Consider the following 19,542-nt stretch of genomic DNA (forward strand, 5'->3'; position numbering starts at 1 on the left):
ATAGGCTCCTATTACCCCCCACCCCCTCTCCCGATTTTTCACACTTGCTGTCTGGTCACCCTACTGCTTATACCAAGTTAGGATCCATGAGTTACTGGTGAATTCTGCTGAACCATGGAAAGCCTTCATCAACATCCAATTGGCTCTGCTGGAGATAGGTTTCCTTGGAAGATTAGTCACTGGTCTGTACTTGAAAAACTGTTTTTTCAGAGCAGTCAGTATACAGAGTTGCATAAAAATGTTTCATGTACATTTCCACTCTTAGCAACAACCATTGCCTCATGCGCAGTTAGGAGTTGTGTTGACAAATCAGGAAAAAAAAAAAAAATGAAGGTGAGTCCAAATATCTCAGAGTCAACCTCTCTCTTCCTTCTGTGAAGGCATTTTGTATGTCTGATCCTATGAATCATATACAAAAATTAAAATCCACTCCTGAGTTTACTAATAAACATCCTCTCTGAGCATGGAGGATCCTACAGTTCTTCCTTCAGTTGCTGTCCCAACTCCTAGAGGATGTCTTTAGTGTCTGGAAAAGGAGTTCTGGACACAGCTCTGTGCACAGAATGTGAGTGCAGAACCTGAGTTGCCCAGGGGCTCGCGGCTGAGAAGTGAAGTGATTTCATCCCCCATGCATTGGCTGAGCAGACTGCGTCCACAACATTCTCAGCCCAGAACACAGCAAAGGCTCTGTGATTGCTGTGTTCTGATTGCCTACCATCGTAGTGTGTCATTTTACCACTAGTCTGTCAGGCTAGCCTCTGGGACTCATATATGTACGGTGGATGCCATTAAACTAAAAGCAAATACCTGACAGTTATAGTGGCTTTGCCGTGGTTTGTCCAATATTTAGAATGTACACCACCGTGAGGCATTTATTCTGTACCATGGTCACTCTTTACTTTATAAAGGACACTCATTATAAAGTTCTTAATGGAACAAAAAAACCTCCCTTCATTCATTGGTTTGCATTCTCTGCAACGCAGAACACTTCAGGTATAACTTCCCACAGTAAAACATATATGATGCAGAGGAAAAAATGCTTTTAATAGACTTGCAGCATTAAATACTGTATTTGGAATTGATAAACACACTTACCTATTCTGCAATACACATTCTCCCCAGTAGATGGCAGGTCACAGCCTAGACTCTTGTGCTGCCTACATTCTGTGCTTATCAAGCAATAGACATTTCTGTTCTTGGAAGGTAGCTCAGAACAAGGCCGTTCAGTTTCAGTTGTTGACTCTTGCTTGGCTATCACAAAGGAAGCCATTTTGAGGACACTAGTGGGTAGTACAGAGTGATAGACAACCCCAAGAACAGACAGTTAAAGAAGTATGGGCTGGATGATGGATAGAAAGCTGGCTAGATCATCAGGCTCAATGGATAGTGATCAATGGCTCCATGTCTAGTTGGCAGCCGGTATCAAGTGGAGTGCCCCGAGGGTCAATCTTGGGGCCAGTTTGTTCAATATCTTCATTAATGATCTGGAGGATGGTGTGGATTGCACCCTCAGCAAGTTTGCAGATGACACTAAACTGGGAGGAGTGGTAGATACGCTGGAGGGTAGGGATAGGATACAGAGGCACCTAGACAAATTAGAAGATTGGGCCAAAAGAAATCTGATGAGGTTCAACAAGGACGAGGGCAGAGTCCTGCACTTAGGACGGAAGAATCCCATGCACTGCTACAGACTAGGGACCGAGTGGCTAGGCAGCAGTTCTGCAGAAAAGGACCTAGCGGTTTCAGTGGACGAGAAGCTGGATATGAGTCAACAGTGTGCCCTTGTTGCCAAGAAGGCTAATGGCATTTTGGGCTGTATAAGTCGGGGCATTGCCAGCCGATTGAGGGACGTGATCGTTCCCCTCTATTCGGCATTGGTGAGGCCTCATCTGGAGTACTGTGTCCAGTTTTGGGCCCCACACAACAAGAAGGATGTGGAAAAATTGGAAAGAGTCCAGCGGAGGGCAACAAAAATGATTAGGGGGCTGGAGCACATGACTTATGAGGAGAGGCTGAGGAAACTGGGATTGTTTAGTCTGCAGAAGAAAAGAACGAGGGGGGATTTGATAGCTGCTTTCAACTACCTGAAAGGGGATTTCAAAGAGGATGGATCTAGGCTGTTCTCAATGGTAGCAGATGACAGAACAAGGAGTAATGGTCTCAAGTTGCAGTGGGGGGAGGTTTAGGTTGGATATTAGGAAAAACGTTTTCGCTAGGAGGGTGGTGAAGCACTGGAATGGGTTACCGAGGGAGGTGGTAGAATCTCCTTCCTTAGAGTTTTTAAGGTCGGGCTTGACAAAGCCCTGGCTGGGATGGTTTAGTTGAGGATTGGTCCTGCTTTGAGCAGGGGGTTGGACTAGATGAGCTCCTGAGGTCCCTTCCAACCCTAATATTCTATGATTCTATGACAGATGTGGACAAAAGAGTGGTATTTTAATCAGTATTTCAGGACTAAAGTGCATTTCTGGAATGTGTTCCTAATCCACAGATAACTGCTGCATGCTGCAATATGAATTCGGATTGGTGCTTGAAGAACTCTTGGAAGAGGATTAGCTCTAGGTTTCTATTTTTGCCTTTCTATTTTGAAGTGTTATGCTTTTATGTCATGGTGGATACTGGGAATAAGTATCAGTTATGCTCTTTTATTTTTACATCTGCAGAGAGAAATTTTTAAAAAAATCCAACAGATACACACAGAGTACATTTTCATACACTTGGAAAATCATATTGCCAAAATATATTATTTAAGGAGTTACAAAAAATAATTTTTCTGCATTTTTATACCAGTGTAGTCTAAGTTTTTTATTTGATTATAACTTTATATATATTTGGATGTAACACACACACACACACTTAATAGACATAAAACAAATACCATTGTTCTATAGATGCCAGAGCGAGATTGTGTTTATACATGGTGAGCTGTATTCAGAGTGAGTTTGGTAGTCTAATGTCATGTATTTCGATTAAAATGTCTGTTCTGTTACCTGTAGTGCCACTAGTAAAACAGACAATTGACAGATCTTCTGGTCGAGGAGGCTAGAAATACACAAAGAAAAAGGAAAATTTTATAGAGTCACAGGTCAGCATCATCATTAGCCTTTGTGCTCACTTCTTTATTGAGCCAATAATATCTCAACCCTGTCCTTTCGATTTTTTCCTGGATTTTTCAAAAACACATAATGTAATTCTTCCTCTGGTACGTTTATCCATTTGGTCTAGTTTCCTTCTTTTCCCCTAGGTTTAAGTGCGTTAAAGGAGTGTGCTTTAGTGTGACGAGTCCATCATGCAAGATTCTTGCCTACTTATAATATGCTATATTCCCTAATGAAAGAAAACCGCAGTCCTCAAGCTTCTGCATGACAGCTGTTTGAACTCCTTGTTAAAAATAATATTTAAGCATTTGGCCCCTTTGGGGATTAGGACATCATTTGCTAACAGATCCTGATTTTCTTCATCTGTATTTGTTATTCATGAGTGTCTCACAGTTGGGATGAATAATATATAGAGGATGAGTTTGAAAACAGCTATTTTCTATTTGTTATTCATGTCATGTGTTGGGTTCTCTAAGTCACATAGCATTTTTTCTGGTCCCTAACTGGATGATAAACTTTTTATTAAGAACAACAACAAATATTGTTCTAATTTCTGGCTGAATGCTCATTCATTCTAAAAATTAGGGACATTTTTGGAAGGTACCAGCATTTGCACAAATAGCCACAAGCACCAAATACATGCAAGTAACAAATAATAAGACTGTAGGAAATTAAACTCAGCATTTTTACCTGTAAAGTATTTGGAAGTCAGGTTTCTGTCTACCATGCATCCAGCCTTAATCTGACAATGTAGTTAATATGTTTAAATGTTTGGGGGCCTTAGTTTTTGGAAGCCCAGTTTGAGACATGTTGGGCCTAACTTTCACTGCTGAGTGCTGCTATCTGCAATTGAAGTCAATAAGATCGGTGAGTGCTCAGCAGCTATGAAGATCAAGCCCTGTGTGTGTCAAGTTGGGCCACCAAAAAGTAACACACCCAGAATTACAGGCCTCTTTTGCATAATTGGCCGTGAGTGCACCCAGCAGTACCACAGTCATTCTTAGTAAAACCATACCTAATTCAACAGCTTTCAAAATGCTCTTGACTGGTGCTGCCGTGGTGCGTTTTTCAGTTACAGAAACCCCAAGAAGTCTCCAAAGGTGGCGGTAGTGGAGGGATCCACTCATACGCATCGGGTAAACTTTGCTAATTACCATTTAAATATTATACTTAATATTAGAATTGAATCTGGCTACACATAGCTGGCTCTGCAGGGATGACGCACGTCATCTTCCACTTGATCAGAAGATAACTCATGACTGTGCTGTGGCCACCCATTGTGATTTGTCTTTTCTGGTTATTGTTTTGTTTCCTAAGGAACATTTACTGTGAGTTGACGTGCTGTGGAGTGTAAAATTAGACATAATGTAACCAAGACCATGAAGGTGACTTGTGTCGGCACACGAATCCTATTCTTCTGTAATTCTGCAACTGCTGTTTTAGGGTCCAGTCTTACAGAGTAGGAAGTTCAATAGGGTAGACCTCTAAAACAAATGTACATGTGTAAGTGTTTGCAGGACCTGTCCCATTTTTACTCTGTGAGAACACCCCTCGCTGTAGTACAAACAAAGCCCTTTGATTCCTAGTATGGCTAATGACAGTATGCTGAGCACTTTAAATGGTAGTGTCAGGGAAATAGGGGGTTTCAGTGCAGTCAGGACATGTTTTCCTTGTGGGGAGATTGTCTTGGAAACAAGGACAGGAGGTGAATAAAAGGGAGTTCTGCTACTAGAGATTACATCAGAGTACTAGCTCTTAGTCTGATTTGTAGGACTGAGTGCTTAGAAATCATACAAGAACAAAATAAAGTAGGAAGAGAAACAGGAAGATAAAAGGATTCGGGGATACAACTAATAAAGGGCTGTGGGTTTTGACCACTAGACTCTGCTGTAAAGGGCCACTCTCATAAAAGAATGAAAGTTATCCTTTATCCTCAAATACATCACAAGTCTCCACTGAAATAGAGAGAGGAAGCAATTCTCAGATAACAGTAACTTGTCTTTTATTATCGCAAGATTTAGAGATGTCCATATGCAAACCACAAAGGCTGAGTTAATGACTTCAGGGCTGAGTTAATGACTTCTGAGTTAATGACCACTAGGAGTTTTGCCTGAGTAAGGATTGAAGGTATGGACCCTTAATGTCCACCACAGTTTTTTTTTTAACTCCACAGAACTAATACCAGCCCCATCTGTAATTCTGTTCTTTGCTTTAGAATGTAGTAAATGAACATGACAGATTGACCAATCCAAGTCCAGCTCTAAAAAGCTGGAAGAATGAAAGGGGCAGTGCTAACAGGAAACCATTGGATTGCATTGTGCACACCTCATAAATAGTCTCTTCTCTAGTGAAAGGTGCTTAGGGCCCAATCCAAACCCAGTGAAGTCAACAGTAGAGCCACTTGAAATTTTTTCCCTCACAAAAGGTTTTTCCAAAGAGAAAATGCTTTTTAAAAATGAACCTAGAATATTCATTTCCAGCCACAAACTTAGCCTGAGGCAGTCACCCAGCCCCAATGCTAAACTTATTCCAAACTAGCCAACTGGGATGCACCCTACCTAATCAAAGCTAACAAGCCAGCCTCAGACCCAAAGGTAGATTTTTCTGGCCAACACATCTGAACCCTATCATAGCCAGAACTGGCCAGCTAAACCAACACCAAATGTCTCAACCTCAGCACCTATAACCATCAAAAGCCAGGATGGCCCAAAGGCACAAACTGTAAAAACAGAATGTCAACCAGTCTCAAGCCTAACTCTGGTCAGAAGCCATTAGCACACACCATCACTAGCCCTGCCTAGGAAAAGCAAGAAGGCCCAACCATAATATTCAACCATACTACTAGCCCCAAACAAGCTTTGATCAAGGTAGCTCACTAAAGATAGCAACATAGCCGTGGTAGCAAGGGCAGGAGCACTGGATAGCAAGCTGAGTACATCACAAGAGACTGTCCTTGGATAGTTAGACTGTGCTGCCTAACTTTAGCCCAGGGCCCCCTGGCAGCCCCAGCCCTAGCCTGGGCCTCCCCGCAGGCCTTTACTATTATCATAGCCTGCCCTCCCATTCCCATCACGCCCAGTCCTACTCAGAGCCCTGTTGCCGCCCTACTCCTAATTGTCGTCTGGGTCCACATGCTGGTTCTGACTAGAACCCTCATCTGTGCCCACATATCCAGCCCAGGCCAGCGTTTGAACCTCATTTGTGTAAAATCAGGCTCCAAAAATCTTGAGATTGGGTTAAAAATCCTGGGATTATAATTTTAAAAAGAGTGTGGTTTTTATTTGCGGCTGGGGTTTAAACCGTTAGGATTCACTCAGGACATGTTTTCAAGCTTTTCTCTCAATCAGGCTAAAATTTACTTCCCCCCCAAAAAGGAAAATGGAGATTCTTATGAAATAACATGACTCCAGGATCTGAGGCTTTATTAAAGTCACCACATATGAGATTTGCAATAAAAAGCCATCTCTCCCCTAACATTAACCCACATTTAATTCCTAATGCTAGCTCACCCCTTTATGTTTACCATAACCCATGACTCCCTACTAGCCCCAACCTTATGTCTGGAGCTATTTGGTGGCCAAAAGTGAGATAGAAGATTGAGGTGGGTCAGTGTCCTGAGGTTCATGGCGTAGGATCACACTGCAGGTGAAGGTTACGAGTTCATGCCAGTTGACAGGCATCAGTTAGGTTAGGATAGAGGGCAGGCTGGAGAGCTTTGTCTAGTGTTATTGTTGGGATAATAAAGGGGTCAGCAACCTTCAGCATGCGGCCCATCAGTAATCCACTGGCAGGCTGCCAGATATTTTGTTTACGTTGACTGTCCACAGGCACGGCCCCCTACAGCTCCCAGTGGCCGCAGTTCGCCATTCCCGGCCAACAAGAGCTGCAGGAAGCTGCAGGCCACAGGGACGTGCTGGCCACCACTTCCTGCAGCTCCCATTGGCTGGGAACGGCGAACTGCAGCCACTGGAAGTTGCGGGGGGCCATGCCTGCGGACGGTCAACGCAAACAAAATGTCTCACGGCCTGCCAGCGGATTACTTTGATGGACCACGTGCTGAAGGTTGCTGACCCCTGGGATAGTAGGTGGGTCCATATTCTGATTAGGGTTTGAGTTAGGATTCAGGCTTGTTAGCAGGCTGGGGCAAGAGTTAAGGATGGGACCAGTTAGCAGATGTGAACAAGGATTAGGATTGGGGACGGATGGAGCTCTCAAACTAGGGTTAGGGATTGGGTTTGTATGTGGACCCAGATGAACCTATAGGAATCTAGTCTGAGATGTTTCCTGTTTTTTTCTGACTGGCAATCGAGATGTCTTAACTGGAGCCATTAATTATTATTATGTTGTTTTTATACTGTCTTATTGTTGACTTGTAGCTCATTTGCCTTTCATAAATGACACTATTAAATTCATGTAGTCTGAAATCTATTCTAAAGTCAGGAATTTTGTTTAGCAGTTTTTTGAAGATGGTTCGTTTAATTTGTCCTACTTATTCTCACGCCTAGCATTCACAAAGCTCTTTAAAGAACACTGTAGAGTCTCATCCTCTATTATTGCTTCCTTGGGTTTATGTCCTGAAGTTCTAATTAAGGATTCAGGGGATATAATTTATGAAGCAAATAACATACATTTCAGCAAATGAGATCCACTACTCAGACCATTAGTAGAAGATAATGGAGCATCTTTAGGATCCTTCATTGTCAGTCACCTCCTACTGAGAAATATACCAGACACTACATTTAATGAACACGCAAACACAGTGCAGGGTTGGTGTGCCCACTCTGGCAAATTATTCTCTCTTTCATTTGTGAAATTTGTTTAAAGTAACTACACGCGATTAAAGGTTGGAGAAAAGAATGATTGGACTCACCACAGGGACACGCCGACTCTCACGGCCACAAGCCTGAAAGAATATTAACAAAATCATTTCCATTCTAACATATGCAGATTAATGTGCTTGTTAATAAACTGCAAATGACCGAGGAAGCTGGAGACAGAAAGAGAGAAAGAAGAGCAGGAAAATCCTGCCCTGACATCTCTACAGGATCCGGTTTAGAACAAAGTTTAGTTGCAGTAAAACCTCTGAGAAAAATATATAAAACAGAAGAATCCAGCATAAAAGAGAAAAAGTAGCTGATCAATGTGCCTACTAATAATAATGTAACTTTATCCATGAGAAGCAGCTTCTTGCTTTAACTGAACATCCATCTCCTGGATTTCATCAAATAATATCTGAGCTGATTATTTTTGAGTCTAACATTAAACAAGAGGGATAGGAACTTCACCTCTATTTCCTGCATGGATTGGACCTGAACACCACATCTTTGCCCTCTTTCCTTTAGGTCCTTCTCAAAAGGGTCCATCAGAATAATAGACTTTAAGCTTGGCATTTCTCTTTTCTCCACGTGATCCAGGAGGATTCTGGCTTTTTCTGGTTTGTCACAGATTACTGTGGAAATATCAGCTAAAAAACAAAAACAAAATAATTTTTTTTTACTTAAATTTAACACTAGCTGCATCTTCACAGTAATTCTGCTAATCAGTCTTTGACAGTCATCTTATATTTATACCGTGAGAGCTTGGAATATAATATATATTTTCTCTTAGGAAACAAGTACATTTTAGTATTTAACCCTAGTCACCATAAATCAACACTGAACAGAGCACACGACTGTATCTGAAATTGAATGAGTGGTAAGGCAAATATTTGTTTGTAGCACAAAGTGCATCAAACCGACAGCTACAATTATTTTAGGATTCAATTAAAAATATTAAAAAACTGAACCCCCCCACCCCCCCAAAAAAAACCCCAACCCTGAATGGTATGAAGTGGTTGTTAGAAACTCAAAGCCAAAATGATAAAAGGAATAGATAGTAGCACTGAGATAATTCTTCTCACTGGAATGATCTTGTCAGTGTCTGGTTGCTGTTATGAGCCTGAGCTATCCTGCAGCCACAGAAATAACAGCCAAGCTCTCCTTGAGCCAAGTTGAAACGCACACTGGGCCAAACCCTGGTCCCACTGAAGTCAATAAAAAAAGCTCTCGCTGTCCTCAATTGGAATTGGCCATCTGTGCAACATGTAAGATGCAGTGGAAAGAAAGGGCATAAAAAGAGAAAGGACATTTAAAAAAAAGAAAGAAATACATCCTCAACTTGTGTCCGTGATTAATTGTAAATTGACAGTTTGCATCCACAGAGGATCTGGCCCATTCTTTAAAAATATACATCAACCGAGTGTCCAGGAGTCTTGAGGAAAGTGATTATAGAACAAGAACCTTCCTTCTGAGAAAGCAGTGCGTATTCAGGATTCTCATTTTCATATGGGTTATAAAGTTAGATGCCACTAAAAATCTGCCCTGCTTTTGCATTATTACGGCTCAGACCAGTCCCTGCAAAACAATTGTACAGCCTTGTGCTCAGTTTTTGGGCACAAGACAAAGTCTTTAGATTTTGCTCTTACGGTCCTGAGCCCTGATCTTGCAAAGTTTGAAGAAGGGGCTTAACTTTAAGCTTGTGAGTTGTCCCACTGGCTCCGATGCTTAAAGTTAAGCATGTGCTTAAGTGCTTTGCAGGATTCGGACACTACAACTTTAAAATTCTATTTGTAGGGAGAGAGAGTCTCATTTTTTGGGGAAGTCTATTACATAATAGAATTTACCCTGCCAGGCAGAAATCCCAGTAAGACAGGTGCAAAGTTAAGGCTCAAGACCCATAATGTTCAAAATAAAATACATGCATAAAGTGAGGTTACTAAATGATACATTAATTGTTAGCACTTGTCACTGGAACAAAATAAGTAGTAATGGGCTAATGTTGTTACAGAGAAAATGTATAAGGGAAAACTTATAAACACTACACTCAGTTCAGCAATAGAACAAGCTGCAAGACGATGAATATACAAATATACAAAATTTATCCATTAGGGATAATTTCAGAATAATAAAGCTGATCCTGCCATGATACATAGAGATATACTATATAACCCAGCTCAGGTTACTTCCAGCCAAAACAATGCACTGAGACAAAGCATCTGCCTTTAGGAAACCAGAAGAGAAATCAGTCATTCTGCATAACAAAAATGATTTTCTGAAAACCTCAATGATATTTATGCATGTCTGTTTTTACCTGTGTTGATAATGTAACGAATGGCTCCATGGCCTAATGTGTCATACAGGGGGACCACCACCATAGAATAGGTATAACAACCCAGCTCAGAAATGATCCACTGGAAGGAGATGTTACAAAGAGAAAAGGGGTAAGGGATGAGGAGTGATTAAAACACTTAATGAGATTAAAATTTAAAGTGAGATCAAAACTCAAGAATATTGTTAATACTGCATGAGGTTACAGCAACATCTCACCTCTGGACGATTTTGTGCAAAGATCCCAATAAACTGACTTGTTGATTGTTTACATCCCTGTTGGAGTAACCCTGATCCTAAAGCTTCTGCTCTTTCAAAGACCTAAAAGTGGGAGAAAAATGGATAAGAGAGAGGAATGTAAGCAGCAGACACAAATGAAACCTAATCTACAGTGGTGGGCTCTAATATTAGTTTGTTGGATAACACATAAAACAGACTCTGGTCTCCTGTAACCATTAAGGAACTCATGATACTTTTGGAATTCACCCTAGATCCCTGGCTAAATTCCAACTTGAGCAATTAAATTCTGCGTACTTAAAACTCCCCCATCACGTGAAATTGTTTTGATGCTCTTTATTTCTGGTCTTAGAGCTAATCAGTAGTTTATTTATTTCAGTGTGCATAATACTTTGAGTGCTATTACACGGCTGCCCCACCCAGAAGTGGCTGCATAACAGTGGTGAGTGAGGCAAAGTAATCACATTTGATCAAATCTGTACACCTTACACACGAGTATGCCCACTGAACTCAGTGGAACTACTTCCATGAGTGAAGCCATCAGGATACAACCCAGGGTTTGTAATTCTCCAAAGCTTTGGCTTGCGAAAGATGCTCTGTAAATCAATACTACTACTAGTCAACACTAAGCTCCCAATCCTGTTAAGTGCTGAGACAGCTCAATGGAAGTGAAGAGTGCTTATAGCAGCTGCCAGAAGATGTGCAGCATCTGGGAGGATCCTGACTCAAATGAAAACAAGCAGGTAGTTGAAAGTGGTAAAATAATACATGATCCCCCCCCTCTCCAGGATAGCACTAGAGGTTTCTTTTAAAAACAGCTACGTTTAAACAGAAAGGATAAGAATTCTTGGTGAAAGAAAGATTCATGATAACCTCACCTCTTTATACGACAACCATTGGTAAGGCTGCTTGGGCTTTCTGAATCCTACGCAGGGGCCATTCTCTAAGCAAAATAAACAGATTACAAAATTATGGGGGTCTTAGAGCCAAGTGCTAATGAATTCTAGGACCCTGAGCACCTTAACAGTAGGAGGTTGCTCTAAAAGTTACACCCATTGTTATTATCAAGGTCAATCCATGTTTCTCTGACGCAGAGTTCACACAGAGTGCTGCCAGATTAAAAAGGAAGACAGCCCTGTATAATGGTGCACTGGGTTATGGACCATTTTGAGCCTTCATTCAAAATTGCAGAGGTGGTGGTGACACTGAACAGGCCCAGTGCCCTGTTAAACCAGCTTTTCCTTAAGACAGTGTGAACATCATTATCTGACAATGGCTTTCATCCTAAATGTCACCTCCCACAGGTCTGACTGCCCTTTCATTGAAGCTCTAGGAAATCAAAATTATTCCTAATAAAAATGCACTTCTCTGCGGGAGGAGTGGAGAACATAAGTGTCTCACCGTGGAAAAGGGGACAGCAATACTTGGAATGTTAAACTGCCTTTCTTCCCATACCTCACCACACATAACCCACCTGTCCACTGAGGTACTTACCTGTGCCTCATCACCGAAGAACAAACTGCATCATACACACCAGTTATTCTGTTGAGGGTTCTGGTGGCATTAAAACACCAACCATTTGAGAACAAAGCTCATGTGTTTTGTGCAAGTCCAAAAAGGATCACAGCAAGGGCCCTATTAAATCGGTGGCCAGGAGCCTAGATACTCAGATTTCAGAGTAACAGCCGTGTTAGTCTGTATTCGCAAAAAGAAAAGGAGTACTTGTGGCACCTTAGAGACTAACCAATTTATTTGAGCATAAGCTTTCGTGAGCTACAGCTCACTTCATCGGATGATCTTCTGCAGTTTCCACAGTATGCATCCGATGAAGTGAGCTGTAGCTCACGAAAGCTTATGCTCAAATAAATTGGTTAGTCTCTAAGGTGCCACAAGTACTCCTTTTCTTTTTGCGATACTCAGATTGTGAGCTTTTTGGGGCAGGTCTTTTTGTTCTGTTTGCACAGTACCTAGCACAAAGGGTCCTGGTCCATAACTAGGGGTCCTAGGGGCTATGGAAATACAAGTAATAATAAATAATGACACACTTCAGGGTACCAGACAGGAAATGCTCAGAAAGCTTCAAATACATGTTAAATATGGAGGGTTTTACTGCATTTAATGTAGAACCGATACAGTATTCCAGGTGTAATTTAATTTTATGCTGAATGTAATTAAATTTACTCTGCCTGTACATTTAATTTTCAATGTACCGCAAAATTTTGTATTGAAAACCCATAACTGCTTTGTAAAAGCTGTCAAGGCTGAGAGGTCTGGCAGCTGGGAAAGACATAGTGGGAGCTTTTGGCATCTGGGAAGGTGTAGGAGGCAATTGAGGACTGTGGGACTCATTTACCGGGTGTTCCTGCTAAATGATCAGTTACCAATGTTGCCATTTAAACTGTCATCATTAGGTTTCAAAGTTAACATCTCACAGAGATGAGGGCAAGATCACACACCTCTCAAAGCTATTGTTTCAGGCTGTCTGCAGACTCAGGTAGGCATCGCTATGCTGGTTTATAGTTGGTTCAAGTTTGGAAGGTTCCCCCCCCCATAACCATGAAAGCTAGAAACCTTTTTTCTTGACATTAGTGCTTAGATTCCAAGGCCCAATTCTGCAACATGAGACAGACTCTGAGGCAAATTCCACTGTGCAGATCACAGGGCTCTGACTAGAACCTGTACTTGCATGCATTCCTTTCACTTAGTCCATACATTACATCCTCTTCGCCTCCCTCTCTTTCGCCCCTGTTCCTGTTCCTCTTCTCCTCAGCTTATCAGTTCAAACATTATTCATGTAGTTACATTTTTAAGATTTTTCACCTTAAACTTCAGGTGCAGTAATAAAGAACAAAAAGGTGTCAAGACCAGTTTATTTATATAAAGATGGGGAAACAGAATTTAAGAAGTCAGGCTGCGTTAGGACTCTGGCATTAGAATTCTGAAATTCACAGCTTCCAGTTCAAGAGCTCTCTGACTCAAAAAACCCATCTTATCAGGACCTGTGTTTGTAAAGTCCTCATTAATAAAAGGTCAAAACCTTTTCAGGTACTTTCCTCCTCCCCACTCCTTTTGTGCTCTTGCAAGGCTCTGATAGGAAAAGCTGATACTTAGAAGGGTGACAAAGGCATCCTTTAAGAGTCATAATCTTGGAGCTACTCAGGATCCTGGCTCCGTGTGCCCTATCCACTGGAGCAGTCGTGCCATTCCAAAATCACAGTTCAAATAAAGGAATGCAGACAAAAAATGCTTAATAATTCTATCCATCTAAACCACCCGTTGGCAGGGTTTGTGTCAACTGTAATTTTTAATAGCACTAACATGATGCTTTCTTGAGGACATTTCAAGCTACAGAATTAGTGTCAACCTAGGCCAGAGAGAGATTTATTGCTTGCTCCCTTTAGTTTAATTACTGCAAGATAAATATATCATTTCTGCTTTCTGTTCCCTGTAGCCACTGTTTTATCCCTAGACAATTAAAACAGCACTTTTTATAGTTAAGTGTGTCAGATGTAGGTCAACTGAGGAAGATCAGTAGTGGAAGGGGTGTAGTTCATTTGCTAAGCTATGCAGATGGAACCTTGCAAAATTTCTGCCATTTACCCAAGCAGGGTCAGATGCAAGCCCTCTGCATGTGGAACTCCACAATCATTGCCAGGGGAGTTGCAGGTGCTCAGCAGCTCTGGAAGCCAAACTACTTATTCAGGTGCTTAAATCTGAATGTAGGCACCCAAGATTAAAAATGATGGCCAGAGGATAACATCTTCTAAAGTGCCAAAGGGATTGAAGTGTTTATGAAAGCCAATGGGATTTAGGGGCCTCGGCCATTTTGCCACTTTTGAGTTTCACCTACACGCCCCACTTCAGTAAAAATACCATGGCTTCCATGCTTGCTGTAGCCTGTGAAGCTCTTCCATGGCTGTATGCTGGTTTCTGCAGTTAAGAAGCTGATTGTGGCCTGAATTTGCTTCACTTCTTCACTCAAAACTCCTACAGGCCCACATTTTTTTGGACCAGTTGTTTCCCTAGCCAGCAAGGCCCAATCTTGGTCAACAGCAGACCTCTTATTGACTTCACTGGGAGTGGGATTAAGCCCCAATCTGTACAGCTGTTTTCTCCAAGGACATCAGACCCAATTCTACGCTCTGACCAGCGCTGAGATAGCAGCATCGAAGCCCAGTGGGGTTTTAGTCAATACCATGATATTTCCATATCCTCATCACTTACCAGATATGTTAAATCCCCTTCTAAATACTTCATACATTGTCCTTACATCATCATAGTAGTTAGATAATAATTCTCGGCTGTCACCTAGCATGGACCGCCGAGCTCCTTCCCAGCCCTATGAAAACCAAAAACAACAACATATAATGATCGGATCAGAACCTTTGGAAAGAGAGAGACTAAAAAAACCAAACAAACCCAGCACAACCATCTTTGGAACCTGGTCCCATAGTGCGGTACTTAGGCCATGACAGCCTGAGTATAAATTGCAGGATCAGGCAAGCTGGCATCATAAACCTAGAGGCAGAGAGAATTTAATCATGAACCTGCCTTAAGCTTATATTATAACCTGCATGATGGATTAGCCTCCAGATTACAAGTGCTCTAATATTTTTTGTGGGAAAACATATTGAATTATATTCCGGTGTTAGCCTTGACATAAATATTTGCTTTTGTCTAAAACTGTATAAAAGTCAGACCGGCGGGTTTGTTATGATTTTCCTTAACCCACCAAAAAAATCCCCACTGTTCTGTTTCTGTAAAAATAAAAAAGCCAAGCCAAGCCATAAAGGGCTTTATAAAATGAAACACAAAACACAGCCTATGTGATTCACTTTGTAAGCACATTTATTCTTCACTCATAAATGCAGTTCTTTAAGTAAAAACCAAGGAAAACAACAACTGAGCCCCAAGCCTACTGACTAGTTAGGCTACTGGGTTTTTGTGTTTGCCCAGAGGTACTAATGCACTTGCACCAGCTTCACTACCGATTTTGCTCTCTAGCCATGCCCCAAGGATTTAGCCCATTCCTTCCCTCCAAGGCTCTAGATCTGATGTGGGGGACCGGCAATTTTTTTTCCAATGTGCGCGCAGGTCCGCGGACCACCACTTTGAGTAGCACTGCTCTAGATGATTGTATAGCTTTCTTACTCTCTCCTAGTACATGGAACAAGAATCTTTACATGCTCACCATTTAGAGCAGCTGTTGGTTTTATTCACAGATTGAAATTAGAGACTAATGTTTCTAGTCTCAAAAATCATTTAAATAGTTCTTACATTCATGGAAATATTTTAGGCTGATATAGAAGGAACAGACTAGACAACAAAGCCCCTCAAATTGCACTGAATCTCCCTTACACCTCCCATCCTTCACAGAGAAATCTCCTGGTTTTTCATGATAGGGAGCAAATTTCCATTTCATGTCTCTCTTTGCTTTAAACAGAGTTTGATTAAAACTGATTTGACATTTTTTAGTTTTATTTTTTTTTCATCCTCTCTTTGGTGGGTTTCAGCCTAGCTTTGCTCTCCTATAAGGATGCTACTTTTAAAAATGAAGAATTGAAGGCTTTCAGGACATAATTTATTTAAAAAAAATAATTCAGTAACATAAATGTTGTGCATTTATATTCCGTCCATCATTCAGAAGGATTTCAGAATGCTTTTTTATGAACTTTACACCAGAATTCACCACGGACATGCAGCTATTTCTATTCAGCAGCGGCTATATTCCGTCCCAGAATACAGAAACATTAATTCTTGTATAATGATCCAAAACATCTTATCCATTTATAAATGGAGAGGCAATGCGGGTAGGCAAAATGTAATTAATTAATCAGTCTAAAATTTGGTCTGCTCCCTGGAGTTATCATACCATACTCTTGCAAAAGTTGCCATGAGGTTTTTTTTAAAAAATGGTCTGATTCAATTGAACATCTTGGCCTTATTGAATTCAATGATAGTTTTGTGATTAGCTTCAGTACGGCTAGGATTTCGCCCTTTACCTAGAAGACTTCATTGGCACAGCATAGCACAGCACAGTGCCTGCTAATGCAATGGGTTGAGCACTGGTTCTAGGCTGACCAGATACCAAGTGTGAAAAATTGAGACGGGGTGGGGGTTAATAGGTGACTATATAAGAAAAAGCCCCAAATATCAGGACTGTCCCTATAAAATCAGGGCATCTGATCACCCTAACTGGCTCAGTACTGACTCAGAAAGAAAAATGACAGCTGCTGAATGAGCAACATCCTTACAGAAGACTGCTTTTACTTTGGGAGTTTCCTATCCAAGTACATTAGTCTTAACTTGCACCATCTGGCTGTAGGTACAGTCATATCTTTAAAACCAGCTAGTCTGTATTTTTGGAAACATTGCACCAGTTCTGCATTAATGTATAGATATAACCAATCCACAGGAGCAACTCACAGATCTCTGGTTTGACACAGTGCTCTAAACATCAGCAGTAAAAATTCAGACTACTAGTCAGACTACTGGGACATACATTTGTTTACAGGGCAATACTGTAAGATGTTTACTTTTTGAATAATTCATAGATTCATATACTTGAAGATCAGAAGGGACCATTATGATGATCTAGTCTCACTCCCACATAGCACAGACCAAACAACCTCACCCAATGATATCTGCATCACGCCCATAGCTCATGTGTGAGCTATAGGCTATCATTAAGATAAGACAGGATCTCTTTCTAAAAGTCTCCAAGTGATGAAGAATCCACCACACTCCTGAGTACATTGGTTTAGTAGTTAATTACTCTCACTGGTAAAATTTTGTGCTATATTTCCAGTCTGAATTATTTTAAGTTCAGCTTCCAGCCATTGGATAGCGTTGAATTCAAGACCAACTCCCACAAGGAGCATTGCTATAGCTAGTGAACACACAAAGTACAAAATAGTAACTCTGACAGAATCAATAAAGCCAGACCAAAGTTTTGAGAGGTTCTAGTTTCCTATTCTACACTAATAACTATTCTAGCGTCAATGAAGCTTGCAGAAGACAAAACATCTTTTTATTCTTGTACTTGATCTTGGACTTCAAAACAGCATTGACGATAGCTGTGCAACAGAAAATAATCCAGTCTTTCTGGACTAGGTATCTTTAAAAAAAAAAAAACGTAATAGAACTAAGTAACTGATTTTAGTGCTGATCAAAACAGCCTAATTATTAAAATTTCCCGCAAAAAACAATTTTGTTTGTTTTTGGGAAATTTCCCTCATCAAATTTCAGTTTTTTCAATTAACAACCAGAAGTCAAATATTTTTTAGTTTACAGTAAAAATGTTCAGTTAGCAAAACCCAACTTTTCTTTATACAAAAACAAAGTCCCCTTCCCCCCTCCATTTTTACTAATTTTTTTCCATGAAAACTTTTCTTTTGGGCAAAAGCTGTTTTTCATTAAAAAAAAAAAAAGTTTTGACCAATTCAAATAAATGAATATAAAGGCCTTGATCCTGCAAACACTTACAGATGTGCTTAGCTTTACTACCATGAGCAGTGCCGCTGAAGTCAGTGGGACTACTCATGATAGTAACATTAAATACATGTGTAGGTGGTTGCAGGACCAGGGTCATAGTTTGGACCTATCTGTCAAATTCAGTCCTGGCATAAGAGCGCATAGCTCCTACTGACTCCAAATGGAGGTGCACCTATTACCCCTAAACTGAATTTGATCCCAAAAGTTCAAAGAAATAGTCCCATTCAAATTCCACCCTCATGCAAGAAAAGGTACCTCAGCATGCTATCACTGGCCACCTCTGCTTTTGTTTGCTTGGTGGTTTTAACTAGTGTAGTAAAAATTAATAGCCCTAGTAGAATCATTACCTTCCTATGACACCACTCAGAGGAGTTTAAAGTCCCAGAAGAATTTGTGCAATGAATGTTAGATAACGACTATGTTACATGAATTCTAAAGCCAGAAGGGACCACCAGAGCATCTAGTCTGACCTCCTGTGTGAAAACTGCTTTCAGAACAACGTTGGGACAACTCCCACAAAATGCATGACACTGCACGATTCTCTTGGAGGTAGTTTATGTTTCCCAAAGACTTTTGAAGAAGGATTGCTATAAATCTGTAGATGGCATAGAGAAAAATATTTCTGGAAGCTCATTTTACAACTAATGAAAAAAAAACAAACCAAAAAGGACACCTGCTTGTAGCCAAGAATTCAGAGCTGGAGAGCCGGAGGGATACTGATAATATTGTAAAAAGTGGAGGTTAATGCAAGTTCATCACAGTAGCTCTGCTCTGCAGCGGGAAAGGTGAAGAAACATAGTGGCACTGAAATTTGCCATTCAAAGATAGAAGTGATCTCTCCTCTATAAGTGCAATATTGCACCCTTTTAAAAAGGGAACATTAAATTTCACCAAGGGGCAAATGCGGACCCCAGACTTGGTGGGCACCGAGGTCAGTAGATGCAGCAGGGTCAGGAGCAAGTTTTGGGGAGCCCAGGCAGATAGTGTTCATCCACCAGTGTACTGTGGACTCTAGCTTCCTGGCCTGGGAGTTGCCTGCATAGCCGTACATGCAGGGACAGGTGGTTAGAGAACAATGTGGGAATAGTGAATTTGCTACTATGTGGATCTATTTCATTCCCTCTTTCGGAGAGGCACTGACAAAGATACAGGGCAGCTTGTGGGTTTGGGCTGCACTGGAATCAGTGGAAGTTTTGCCATTGGCTACAATGAGATCAGGAGCTAGGCCTTAGTATGGCTCATGCTTCTGTTACTCTCGGGAAGTTTACTGGCCTTCCTGATTGACAAATAAATACCATCTCAGGTCCACAAACAGGCCAAGCTCTTGGGAAGATAAGGCGGGTTTCCCATTAAATAATTCACTTCGGAGTATGTTCAGCAAAAGTTTTGGACTCTGGATTTTTTTTTTTTTTGTCCTTCCCTGTTGCCTTTTGGTCTTTCTACTTGTCTTGTGCCGTTGCCTAACGATAGCCTTTGAGAGAGAAAAGATGGTGCTGCATCAGTGATTCAGCTTCCACATGATTCAGATTCCTATTAAAGCCCTCAAGGACTCAGGTGACGCAAATCAGCTC

The 19,542-nt window shown here is 41.1% G+C and overlaps 1 protein-coding gene across 5 annotated transcripts in view; it reads right to left on the reverse strand.

Annotated features, from left to right (window-relative positions):
- Positions 1-19,542, reverse strand: part of ACSL6 (acyl-CoA synthetase long chain family member 6) — a 112,203-nt gene that overhangs the window by 35,086 nt on the left and 57,575 nt on the right. For all 5 annotated transcript variants that reach the window (XM_027825818.3, XM_043553007.1, XM_027825805.3 and 2 more), the window contains exons 3-9: positions 14,702-14,816; positions 11,356-11,420; positions 10,460-10,561; positions 10,224-10,323; positions 8,381-8,559; positions 7,966-7,998; positions 2,988-3,039 (exon numbers count right to left, since the gene is read on the reverse strand). In XM_027825818.3, the coding sequence (XP_027681619.3) occupies positions 2,988-3,039; positions 7,966-7,998; positions 8,381-8,559; positions 10,224-10,323; positions 10,460-10,561; positions 11,356-11,420; positions 14,702-14,816 (646 nt within the window). The remainder of the gene's footprint in view (positions 1-2,987; positions 3,040-7,965; positions 7,999-8,380; positions 8,560-10,223; positions 10,324-10,459; positions 10,562-11,355; positions 11,421-14,701; positions 14,817-19,542) is intronic.

The sequence above is a fragment of the Chelonia mydas genome, chromosome 8 (genome assembly GCF_015237465.2).
Source record: "Chelonia mydas isolate rCheMyd1 chromosome 8, rCheMyd1.pri.v2, whole genome shotgun sequence".
Classification (NCBI taxonomy): Eukaryota; Metazoa; Chordata; order Testudines; family Cheloniidae; genus Chelonia; species Chelonia mydas.